Source organism: Myxocyprinus asiaticus, chromosome 48, assembly GCF_019703515.2.
Source record: "Myxocyprinus asiaticus isolate MX2 ecotype Aquarium Trade chromosome 48, UBuf_Myxa_2, whole genome shotgun sequence".
Lineage (NCBI taxonomy): Eukaryota > Metazoa > Chordata > Actinopteri > Cypriniformes > Catostomidae > Myxocyprinus > Myxocyprinus asiaticus.
In genome coordinates, this window is record NC_059391.1 from 24,614,101 (window position 1) to 24,627,301 (window position 13,201).

Here is a 13,201-nt window from a genome sequence, read left to right on the forward strand (position 1 = left end):
CAACACAAAGTGCATCGCACCCTGTTGCGTATGGGGTTGCGTAGCCGCAGACTGGTCATAATGCCCATGACCCCTATCCACCTTCGAAAGCACCTACAATGGGCACGCGAGCGTCGGAACTGGACCTTTGAGCAATGGAAGAAGGTTGCCTGGTCTGATGGGTCCCATTTTCTTTTACATCACGTGGACGGTCGTGTACATGTGTGACGTTTACCTGGGGAAGTGATGGCACCAGGATGCACTGTAAGCCGGTGGAGGGAGTGTAATGCTCTGGGTAATGTTCTGCTGGGAAACTGAGTCCGGTTATTCATGTGGACATCAATTTGACACCTGCCACCTACCTAAACATTGTTGCAGACCAGGTACACCTCTTCATGGCAATGGTATTCCCTGATGGCAGTGGCCTCTTTCAGCAGGATAATGCACCCTGCCACAATGCACACATTGTTTGGGAATGGTTTGAAGAACATGAAAGTTCAAGGTGTTGCGCTGGCATCCGAATTCCCCAGTTCTCAAACCGAATGAGCATCTGTGGGATGTGCTGGACCAACAAGTCCGATCTATGGCAGCTCCTCCTTGTAACTTACAGGACTTGAAGGATCTGCTGCTAAAATCTTGGTGCCAGATACAACAGGACACCTTCAGGGGTCTTGCAGAGTCCATGCCTCGGCAGGTCAATGCTAATTTGGTGGCATGCGGAGGATCAGAAGCATATTATGCAGGTGGTAATAATGTTTGGTCTCATCTGTGTATATACTGTGTGTGTGTGTGTGTATACATATATATATATATATATAATGTATATGTATACACATATATATGTATATACATGTATATACATATATATGTATGTATATATATATATATATATATATATATATATATATATATATATATATATAAAATGAATTGTGGGGGCCTGGGTAGCTCAGCGAGTATTGTCACTGACTACCACCTCTGGAGTCGCGAGTTCGAATCCAGGGTATGCTGAGTGACTCCAGCGAGGTCTCCTAAGCAACCAAATTGGCTCGGTTGCTAGGGAGGGTAGAGTCACATGCGGTAACCTCTTTGTGGTCGTGATTAGTGGTTTTCGCACTCAAAGGGGCGCGTGGTAAGCTGTGCGTGGATCGTGGAGAATAGCATAGGCCTCCACATGTGTGACTCCACAAAGTCTCCGCATTGTCATGCACAGAGAGCCACGTGACAAGATGCATGGGCTGACTATCTCAGAAGTGGAGGCAACTGAGACTTGTCCTCCGCCACCCAAATTGAGGTGAGTAACTGCCACCACGAGGACCTAGTATGCCAAATTGGCGAGAAAAAAAGTAAAAATTTTATAAAAAAAAGAAAAAAAAGACAAAAATAATAAAAGAAAAAAAGAAAAAATGAATTAAGTTGACTTTAATCAGTTTTATGCTCTTAAAAATTTGAACCACAGTTAATATTAAATAAAATAAAAATAAAACAAAATAAAATGTATTATTTCAGTACACTTTAGAATAAGTTAAATGTTCTTGTAAATAATTTAAAGCTAAAATAAAAACAAAATAAAATAAAAAAAATGGCTGATAACCATGCCAGCTTGGCCATGTTGTTAATTCCAAAATCTACAAGCCTTGTAAATGGACAAATATTTACAAAATGAGTAAATATCGTGTCAAATAAATGTAGTTTAATTTCAGGTATTTTGTGTTTCATCTCAATTGCTGTCTTTTTCACATTTCAGTCAACAACTTCATAATCTATACAGGCTTCAAGTGAGGTTTTACCCAAAAGTTTTAATCCAAATATTGTATGAATGAAAGACAGTTTTAGTTCAAAATGAAATTTTAATTAGCATGGTGACTTCCATCTGCTTTGAACTAAATCACAAAACTGTCCTCTGCTTAGATCCCAAACCATCCTATATACCAGTGCCAACTTCACTGTTCTAAATAACACATCTAGGAATGTTACATCTAAAGTTTTTGTAGGCAGAGCATGTCTAGACATTCTACCCTAAATTATGACACATGAAAAAAAGTCTATAACAACAAGTAAGGTGTTCTCTCCAAAATGGAGATTCCAAACACATATCAATTGCATATAACATTAATGCACAAATATCTGTATATCCCAACACATATACCAAAGTAGGCTTTAACGTGCACCAGAACAGAGCAGTTTTGAACAAATGAAAGAGTACATCTCCAGTGTTTGAACTTATCAGAAGAACCTGAATCAATGTGTCCCAAGTATCTCTCTCTTATTGAGGCTTTTAACACTCTACAAACACACACACAGAGACCAGCTGAAACAAACACTCGGTTAGCACCTTCAGTAAAGTGTTGGTCTATTTAAAAGTATTTGAGGAAGTTTAATGCTTACCCACCATATTGGCTCACACAGTCACCCATTAAACGCAGTAAAAATACACAATAAAAGTTAAATTCAGAAAGAGGAATCCCACACTGTCAAACACGTAATCAACAAAGACTCAAGAATTCTGATTTTACTTTCTTCTCCTCCTCCTCTCTCTGTTGTAACAAATGGTCTCAATGTTTTCCTCCAGATTATTAACCCTTAACAGTACAATACCTTTATCTATTCGTCAACTCATAACGGAAATATCAGGGTCAAAGTACACATGGTTCACAGCACATTTCACACAGGTAAGTTTGCAATCTAACGTGACAAAGGAAGCTGTTTGTGCAATAAGGAAATCACCTATCTGACAAAGACAAATACTGTTCATACTACTACAGTACTTCTACTATAAGTAATAACAACCATATAATTAATGCTTTGTGGAATGATGTGAGTGGCTGGTTTAGGTGATCGAAGTAATAATTGCATATACAGTTTACAGAGTTTAACTTCAGTTTAATGACGATATTGTAGAATATTGATTGTAAAAAGTACCGCAACAGTTATCTAAAGAGCATTTTTGTTGGTCCACAGGATGATATTTTAATTAATTGACGCAGCGTGGGATTAAGCAGCTCTTTTGGGATCAATAGTTTTGAGGTCAAATTTTTGTTTCACATTTAGAGACATTTTATAATTGAGAATTTTTGTTTAGTAAAGTAAGCCTGCGATTTAGTAACATTTTTTTTTACACGTTTTAATCAGTTGCTGTTGTGTAAATGAACTGCTAAATTATTTTTTTTTCACATTTTCTTAATATTGAGAGCTCAGAGCACTGTGACTTGATTGGACTTATTCCCCGCACAAGATTAAAAGTGATACATGCAGTTTGCCTTTCACATGGTACAAGTTCCCGAGGAAAGTAATACATATACATGTAACTGTATTTTACATTGTAGAATAGCCATTAATATATATATATATATATATAAAATTTCTTTTTTTTTTTTTTTTAAATATGGGGAACATTGGAATTAATTGGTTCCCCGCAATGTCTAACTGCCAAGCAAGTTTAAGAGAAAAAAATTCTTTAATGTCAGGTGCCTTTATTTTAACTGTTGTGTTCATACACAAGCCTGATAATTTGAAGGAATGGCTTGGTACAGTAAACTGTGTACAGCCTCATATCCATCCACAACACAGTTACTCACGTACTGTATTTTGCAACATAGTCATCTTTAATCATAAGTTAGTCCGATGCCATGTCTACAAAAGGGATCATTACCAATGCATCTCCGGTGAGAGAGATCCTTGAGCGCTGGCCAGCTTTTCATTTGGAATCACAGATATAGCCTACTTTTACATTATGTATGAAATTGCAATCTGTATATTCTCAATTTTGGCTTTTCAATCCATTGTGAATGAAATTTTTCTTTTTTGTCACTCCATTATAGGTCTATACTGAGTTTCAGCGCATTACAAACCAGAATCTTCCAAACACGTTCTATGCAGAACTTGACTGCCACAGTCTTCACCTGATGACTTTATATCATCAGAAGGCAACAAAGACAAGTGTTCTTTAAGATCTCTTAAATGTGACAAAAGCCCTTGCGCTAAAGGAACAGTTAATACAAAATTATAATTCTATCATCATTTACTCACCTTTTATGCCATCTCACACTCGTATTCTTTCTTCTGTGGAACATGAAGATTTTTGATGTGATACACTCAAAAAAACTATTTTGGCCTATTTTTGATTTACGTATTTCAATTTCATTAAAAAAATCCCTCAAAATAAATCGAGAAATCTTTGACATTAAAATGAATAAAACGTACATTTATTAAAGTTTTATTTTTTAAATTTGATGGAATTTTGTTATGAAATTGAAATGTGAAAATCTTAAAAATAAAAAATATTTTTGGGGTATGATGATATGAATATATCCATACAATAAGAAAGGGGTTCAATCTTTCAAATTCCAAAAAAGACAAAGCATAAAGATAAGCCATACAACTCATGTGGTTTAATTCATATCCTCTAAACAGGTACGATAGGTTTTAGATGAGAACATACCAAATGTAATGACTTTTTCACTGTAAATCTCGACATCCGCAGTCTCCTTACAAAATCAAGATTTGAAGCCCGATTCCACTTCCTCACTTTTGATGCAGTGTGCTGTACACACGGTCTGTGTTTGTACATGCTCTGTACACACCCTGCGTATGCATCAAGTGCGAATAATGGAATTGACCTTCAGATCATAACTGTGCAAGGGAGATGCAGATGCCAAGATTTACTTTCACATCATATCTAAATAAAAATATCTTTGTTTGTGTTCTGTGGAAAAAAGTCATGAGTTTGCCATTTACTCACCATCAAATCATTCCAAGCCCATAATATGTTTTTCAAATGGAGATATTTTAAAGAATGTTGCAATCACTGATTGCCAAACAGTAGTAGTTGATAGTGGCTCACTTTAAAGCTCTAAGCACCCCAAAGCGTCAAAAGCACTCGATTTGGCTTGTGTCTTCTGAAGGCATGTGACCACTTTATATCATGAACAAACCAAAATTAATTATTCACTTTAAATTCAAATCATTGATAAACTCTGTGTACAGAGACGAGTTCAATTGTGGTAACAGCTTCAATAACATCCAACCTAATTTGCTATTGCTTGTCTTGTGACCCAATACCATGACACCAGAACCAATGATGTTTGAAGTTGTTGACATGTCATCATATTGAATTGTGTTGTGTAAACTGGAGTTGATCTTTGATTTGAGAAAATTCAGTTTATTTACCTCACAAAGAAGACTTAAAATACTGCACGAGTAATATTGACTACTTTTACCCTAGTTTTATGTTTTGTTTTTGTTTTTTAAATTCCATTGTAAATCTTTATAGCTGTGAATCACTTTTCACTCATTATATGGTGAAAGAAATCAAAAGAATAAAAAATATTTTGTTTTTCATGGAGAAATTAAGTAATTTAGGTCTGAAACAATGTGTGGGTGAGTAAATATTGATAGAATTTTATTTTTGTGTGAACTATTCCTTTAAGTGGGCATTATTTAATTTAAAACAGATTTTACTCAATGGTATTTTGCCACTTTTCTCATTTCTGCATTTAAGGCTTAAGATTTAGAAGAGCCAGATGTTGGTGTTTCAGCCGTTGTCCTGTTAGCAGCCATCAGAGAACTCACAGATCCTGCAATTCACTATAATCTGGTCAGAAGCTGGTTGCTTGCCTTTCAAATGTCTTAAATGTTCATGTTGTGCCACATGTTTTATCAATATTGTACTCCTTGTCTTTTTACATTACATTGTCAGGATATGTTTACTGTATGTAGTTTGCTTTTCTGTTGTAAAATTATGTTTAAGTTGCAAAATATAAATTTTTAAGTTAGGGAAATGTAAAAAAAAAAAGGCAATCAGCATGTAACATTAACGTAAGTAACATCGGCAATTTTTACGTAACATTACTATCGCATTAAAAGTTACAGAAATTTATATACTTTAAGTATTAAGTTAAAATGACTTTAATAATTAACTTAATACAAAGTATATTCATGATTTAAAAACTAAATTTTTTAAAGTATTTAAGTTTGCAGTACTTTAAACTCTGAGTTGTAGTTAATTAAAATTAATAAATTTGTAAACATTTTAATTAGAGTAAAATCAAAATTTTAGTCCAGAAAAACAAGTTATCCATACTTCAGATTTTAAGTTTTGAAACTTTTTTGCATCACATTTTTTGAGTTGGTAGAACTTATTCAGGTATACAGTGTACTTTTACTATGTTACAATGGGCGTTATATTACTGGTTTTAATTAAATAAGTTTGAATAAAGGCATCATTTATTGAAAGATTTTTTGAATGGGACTTTTATGACAGCGGAACTTTATAGTTGCGCTCTGTCACTCGAGTCCACCACTACAGCAGCAAGTGCTCAAAACAAACACTTTCTTACGTCATGCAATGCCTTCATTTTACACCAAGACAAGCAGATATTTCAAGATTAGAATTGCAGCTCCAACTTAAGAAAACCCGTTTCTGTGAGTTTTGGCAATTGTGATAACGTGAGCTTGTCTGCGTTGTGGTGATGGTCATTTTTAGGGTGATTCTGTAACTATGGGCTCTTATGACCACAGTTTCTAAGTATAAATTTTTATATCAGTGCTGAAATATATCAGTGTCTAATGTATAAATCCATCCACATTACATGTAAATGCCTTTTGCTCTGCCGATCGCGTTTGTGCCTGCGCGACTACTGGAGTGCATCTCTTCGCGTGCACACTGCACAGCAACTTTGCATTTGACAGATGTGGCACATTTTTCTCATGGACAACAGAGAACAAGCTCTGAACTAACTCTTAAATAAGCCTAATACGGTTCCAAATACAGAGCTAAAGTGAAGTTTACCTTTACAGAACTAATGACCTAAATTCTTTCTACCTTTAAAATACTGTAACTACACTGAGCTAAGATTCCATGTTGGACTTTAAAAAGCTGTGAAATAGCAAAGGCAGCCATTAATAAAGAATGATCTTCTTTTTATTCAGTATTATATATGATTGGGGCTGAGGAATATTCAAGTTTTTCACCGTAATAATTAATAGAAACTGGTTTCCAAAGTTCTCTTCTAATTGACAGATTCATTCAAATCTGTCAAGCGTCCTTAAAGTGATAGTTCAGCCATACATTAATATTCTATCATAATTTCCCCGCCCTCATGTTGTTCCAAACATGTGACTTTCCGTATTTTGTGGAACCCAAAAGATGTTAGAATGTTAGAGGCTGACAGTCTCAATCACCATTGCCTTTTTAAAATATGGAGGAAAAAGCATGCAGTGTAAGTAAATGGTGACTTAAACCCAAAGTATACTTCGATTTTGTTGCGAATGCTCAACGTCTGCGTACAGTCGAACGCGAGTCTGTCAAAGTATACTTCATCTGACTGTGCGCACATACACAGGTGTTTGGTGCATGTGCGCTACGAATGCTATGAGATACTGAGCTATTACTATAAAGGTCACTTTATGGTCCTTCAGGCTCGAGTTATGTAATTACAGGTATCTCCTTATCTCCTCATACAACCGCTCTTGACGTGCAACTGTTGTTGTTTTTACCTTTGTCTCCTGTTGTTTAGCGGCAATTGCATCTTCTAGCGCTTCTTCGTGACAATAACGGCTCAAATGTAAGTGTTGCCACCTTGTGCACACACTAATGCAATAATTCCGGGCGCATGCTGCGCGTTTAAAGACTTGCGGTTGGAAAAACAGGCTGCGCGCATTTAGTGTTCTTGCACTCTGCTGATGACGAGATTTGCGTTACACATCTTGTACGCAGACGCTCACGTTTGAGGAATGTATTCTTTGGGCTTAAGGCTAACATTCTGTCTGACATCTTAATTGTGTTGCATAGAAGATAGGCATGCAGGTTTGGAACACCATGAGGGTGAATGATGAAAGAATTTCCAATACTAATAATAATTATTACTAAATTATTATTATTCTGTAATACATGTTAAATGTAAATTATGAAATGGAATATTGGGGAGTAAACGTCCATTGTTACATATGAAAGTAATTAGTTACTCGCTACTAGAGTATTCTTTTAAATGGATACTTTTTTACTCTTAATTAATTATTAACAATTACTTTTACTTCTACTTGAGTAATTATTTTTTCAATTAATTGTTCTTTTACTTGAGTACATTGAGTACATTACATATTCTACCCACCTCTGTCTATTTGGTACCTAATCTAGCAAGCTTTTTTACATTTGCAATTTTTTTATTATTTAGTGTAAATCTATAACATTATGCTTTGTAGCATAGTACCCTGGAAATAGTTTTTAAAAAGTTACCACTGCTGCGATGAGGTTTCTAATATAGCTAATGAGGGAGTGTCAGTTATATTTGCTGTGGTCTCCCATTCACAGCTAGACAAGTTTACCCTGCTATCATTTTACTTCTGCACTCCAAACCCAGATATGTGAAAAGGGTCCATTAATCTGATCACCCACAACAGCATAATGTAAAACTTTTTAAACACGCATTATAAACAGCTACCCCTAGGGGTCCAAAGAGGGCAGCATTTGGCCCAGCACCAGCACTGCTCTGACAACAGTACTCATAAATCACTAGGCTGTCTCAGAAACTTTACTGTCATCCGGGTGAATGTGGATGCAAAGCAACATGAAACACATATTCAGAGAATGAGTAAGTTAAGAAGAAAAGTAAGACCAGAGCATATGTTACTAGATTTTAAAAAAAGATTACAGGAAGAGAGAAAGAACTAACAGAGAAAGACAGCTTACTTCATGACTTTGCTTATAAGGAGACTGGCTCTGCTCTTTGGTGGAGTTGATAGGTCGGAAGCTCTGCCTTCCCCTGTAACACTTGAGCTCTCTTTGTGCTCCTCAACCCGAAGCTCAGCCTCTTCTCCACCCATGGTACTTTCTGATTTATAGGTAAATATGATCGTAGGTTTCTGGTGAGGATCATCTGTCTTGGACTCAGCAAACCAGTGCTGTCTCTGTACAGGCGGAGGGGGCAGTACGGTGATGACCGTCCCATCCAATCCCAGCAGTTTCCCTTTTTCTTTCTCTCGCTCCATTTTCTCCTTCTGTTCTTCATCATCCTTCCGCCGGCGGAAGAAGCTCTTGAAGGAAATCCAGCGCTTGGGCTTGTTGGCATCAGCTGAACGTTTGCCCTCTGCACCTGGGCTGGTCTCGCCATCACAAGACTTGGCCCCAGCTGGTCTGGTCCAGTTGCTAAAGTGTCTCTGGAGCAGGTTGCTTGAGTGGTAAGGAGAGGAGCTGGACCGGACCGGGGGGAACGGGGCACTTGGTTCATATCTGGGGCTGGTGGGGTGTACAGCAGCAGAGGCACTCTGGGATTTGGGCAAGAGTTTGGGTGGCATGTCTTTGTGAGGTTCTGCAGAGCAGTGAAGTGATTTGGGTCTGCTAAGAGCGTCTCTGGAGGCATCTGGTGGCATAGAGTAAAGCTCCTCCACGCAGCAGGTCTTACTTTGGCCAGCAGGGGTGTCTGGAGGAGATGGCGGTGGTTGTATTGAGGCCACAATCTGAGACAGAACCGCACTTGCTTTCTCTCTCTGACCTAAACTTCCGCTGGATGTGACCTGGCCCTCTCTGCTGTCCTCTGGTGGCTGCTCACCACTGGGATTACAACTGCGATCCAGACTGCTGTGAGTCAAAACAGCAGAGGTAGTGCTGGGGCTCAGGTTACCAGCAGGAAGGGCGAAGAGACCTGTTGTGGTCCTGGCTTTACCATCGTTCACTGTCTGTCCTGATTCTGGGATGGTCCTCAGTTCTGTGTTAGCATTTGTGTCTGGTGAGTGCTTCAATTGAGGTGTCTGCTCAATAGTAGAGAGATGTGTGCTTTCAGAGGATCCAATCTCCTCATATGTGTGGCTGGCCACTCGCTCTCCTGCCTCTGGCTTGGAATGGGGCAGTTCACCGTTGAGCCCCAGGAAACTCTTGTACACAGCCAGGTTATCGTAAGCACTGGGATTTATTACGATGGGAACCTTCACTGCTTTCTTGGAGCTGCGTGCGTATGCAGGCTCATCTCGGATAATGATGGGAAACGGGGGCATGCCAGCATTGTTGTAGCTGTTAAATTTGATCTCAGATAAGTTTGGGGATTTTGTTGGGACTGTGCGTGCAGAGCTGAAGCCTGCAGCTGGAGATGTGGGAGCTGATTTGTGGTTGATGAGTCTTGAAGCGGCACTGCCGCTTGTTAAATCAACTTTAGGAATCTTTTGTCGTGGGCTGGTGCAAGACGTCCACACCTCTTGGTAACGGATACAGCCAGGCTTTAAGTGGGAAGCACTGGGTCTTGCAGTAGGAGAACCTGCAGGAGACTGTGGCATAAGAGGAGACAGTGACAGGGATGCAGATGCCACAGGTGAGACAGGAGATCTGGGGGACTGAGGGGAGGTGGCCAAGACATGACCGGGATCAGTGGAGGGGTTGAGTGCAACACTGGGGATGCTTGGCTTTGAAATGCTTTCACTAGAGTGAGCATGATCATCTTTTGTGGCCATGGAGGCAGATACATCCACCACAGTGTAAGGCTTACAGACAGGAGCCTTCTCAAGATTCACCACTCGATAGGGCTTGGCCTGCTCCTCGGTTGGGCTAAAGCTAATGGTAATTGGCTGGCCAGGAAGGGCCTGTGGGATTGCCCCTCGCTCTCTTTGACTATCATCTTGATCTTCCAGTCGGATGGCTAGAACAGCTTTGTGTCTTTCATTGGATTTTGGTGAGCTCAGTTCTCTGGCTGAATGTTCTTTGTCAGATGACAATGAAAGACAATTTCTCTGGTCACCAGGGCTCCTACTGCTGCCAGTGCAGGAATCTTCAGGTAGAGAAGTCAAGGACTCAGGTGAGGCAGTGGAATCAGAGGTGGACAGAAAGCTACTGCCTTGGTGGTCAGAGCCGTACGAGAGAAGACCAGGAGCTCCATTTGAGTCCACAGATGGGTATCCATTGAGAATCTCATCGTAACTGTCATCGTAATCCACAGCACAGAATCTCTGCAGCGAGCGATTACGTAGAGGAACTGTGTTCCATTTCTTCCCTACATCAAAGGGAACCGGGGACAGCGTGGCTGCACGGAAATTTGCAAAACGAGGCTGACCTCGCATTCGGATCCCCATCGCCAATAACTCTTCGTCACTTTCATCCCAACTGTCATGCTCTCCGTCATCATCCTCATCACCACTCTCATCATCTTCATCATCATCACCATCACTGGAGAACTCAGGATAACAGAAACGTCCTCCCTCTGAGCTGATAATCTCTGCACTGTCACTAAGGGAAACACGTTTCATAGCTCCTGGGCCACTCCCAGCATGGAAGCAACTTGAAGCTGGAAGGCCCCTCTCTAACGAGCGCCGATACAAACTGCAGATCCGACCAAAGAAGTCATCTCTGCTGGAGCTCGGGGAAGATTCCAGACCAGCAATCTCTTTCAGCACATCTGTCATTCCGTTGTTGTTGCTGCTAGCTGGCTGCGAGGAGATGGCACCATATGTCTCTGTCTGCCCAACTAAATCCTCTCCTTGATTGTTGTTTGTCCCTGCAAGTCTTGTGCTATTCAGGCTGTTGTGGTTCCAGATGGTGAAAGGTGAGCTCTTACTGACCTGTCCTCCCTCTGCAAGCCTTGGCACATTTCCCTCAGAGTCCACTTCTGGTGGGGAACAAGGCAGCATCATGGTGGGTTTCACCGCAATGGTTGGTTTCTTGGCGACAGGTGGACGGACCTGGCCAGCACGTGACGAGGAGATGCTCCTCTGGCTGCTGTTGGCAAGTTTCGCATTAGCGTCCGTCTTGCTCTCATTGGCTTGCTCTGGAAGCCGGTGAAGACTCTTGGGCTTAAAGCAGTTCTTGCACTCCCCTGGTTTCCATACGTGCTCAGTGAAGGTGTTGCATGCAGACATGACTGCAGGGCAATGCTGCAGCATCAATGAACAGGAAAACCCTCCATTACACACACAAACTTCAGGCTGACGTTCACACCCAGACACGGTTTAAAAAACTGCTCTCAGCACCTGAAAAAAACCCAACAACAAACAAACAGAGTCAGCCTGTGCTATTTTGAAAAAAAATATTAATGCCACAACAAAAACACAAAAATTGAATGATTTTTTTCATGTAGCATAAACAGTTGGGGAAGGTTGAGGAGAGAGTCTGCACTAGCCACTCTTCTACAACAGGGGTCAGAGTTTCATTCTTAACATGCAGTTCTAGGTTTCTCTCTTTTACATGTGCACACGCTCACAAATATGGTCTGCCAGACTCTCACAAGTCTATTTTTAGATCACAAAGCAGCACAGAGCAGTTGCAGGTAATCATCATGCCTTTTGACATACTGAAAACACATAGCCTACACACTGACAGACTCAAACTAGCATACCAATTGTGAGGACCTCCTATAGAATATTGTTCTCAAATTAAGGTAATTATAATTACTACATCCAAACCCTTAACTCAAACCCAAGACCAACACTGAGCTCACACTTTACAGACACTATTTGGCATTTTTAGATTAATTAAAGATAATGTTAATTAAGATATTAACTGGTCTATTTATGGACCTTTTTTTTTTTATAATTAGTGAGAACCATCTTAAGTTCCTCACAACTACATCGAGACATCTACATACAGCTAAATGACGTGTGCTAGAACTGATGTGTGTAATATGTCATTTCTACAGTTTCTGTATATACTGCAACAGAATGGCCCACTGAAAGCTAAATTGAGTACTATTCATGTGTGATACAGAAAAAGTGAATTAGAGATGGAGTATTTGTGCACTTTTACAAACTAATTTGTGACCTGCTGTATGGCCCTTGTTCAGTGCAAAGACTCTCAGACGAGGGTCACGTCTTCTGATTATATTGCCATGGAATACCTCACACTACCTCAATACTGTAGACACTGCACACACACACAGGCACAATTTATCTGACAGAGGATCTACTGTAGATTCTTGAGTCTCTGACATAAATCAAAGGCAGAATGGCTCTCTGCCCCATGCTGAATAGTTTTTTTTCCTATTATGTATACAGTACATAATGAATTTAAAGATGTTTGAATTGAATTAATTAAAGCCAGTGCAGTTAAATTACTTAGCAGGTCTGTACCTGTCATCTATTTCAGAAAAAGCATCTACAAATCACATTAGAATTAATGTGATGAAAGATCATCTACTGTTTGTGGGTAGTTTACATGAAATAGACCTACATTTGGAAAGTTGATAAAGCATTTTTCTAATTCTTTCATAATTAATATGCATGCAGCTTTTATGATTTCAAAATAACT

At 39.5% G+C, this 13,201-nt stretch overlaps 1 protein-coding gene across 1 annotated transcript in view; it reads right to left on the reverse strand.

Annotated features, from left to right (window-relative positions):
- LOC127437374 (inactive tyrosine-protein kinase PEAK1-like) overlaps positions 1-13,201 on the reverse strand; it is a 61,653-nt gene that overhangs the window by 14,412 nt on the left and 34,040 nt on the right. Inside the window, exon 3 of the mRNA XM_051692197.1 lies at positions 8,669-11,928. Coding sequence (XP_051548157.1) covers positions 8,669-11,841 — 3,173 coding nt within the window. The 5' untranslated portion in view covers positions 11,842-11,928. The remainder of the gene's footprint in view (positions 1-8,668; positions 11,929-13,201) is intronic.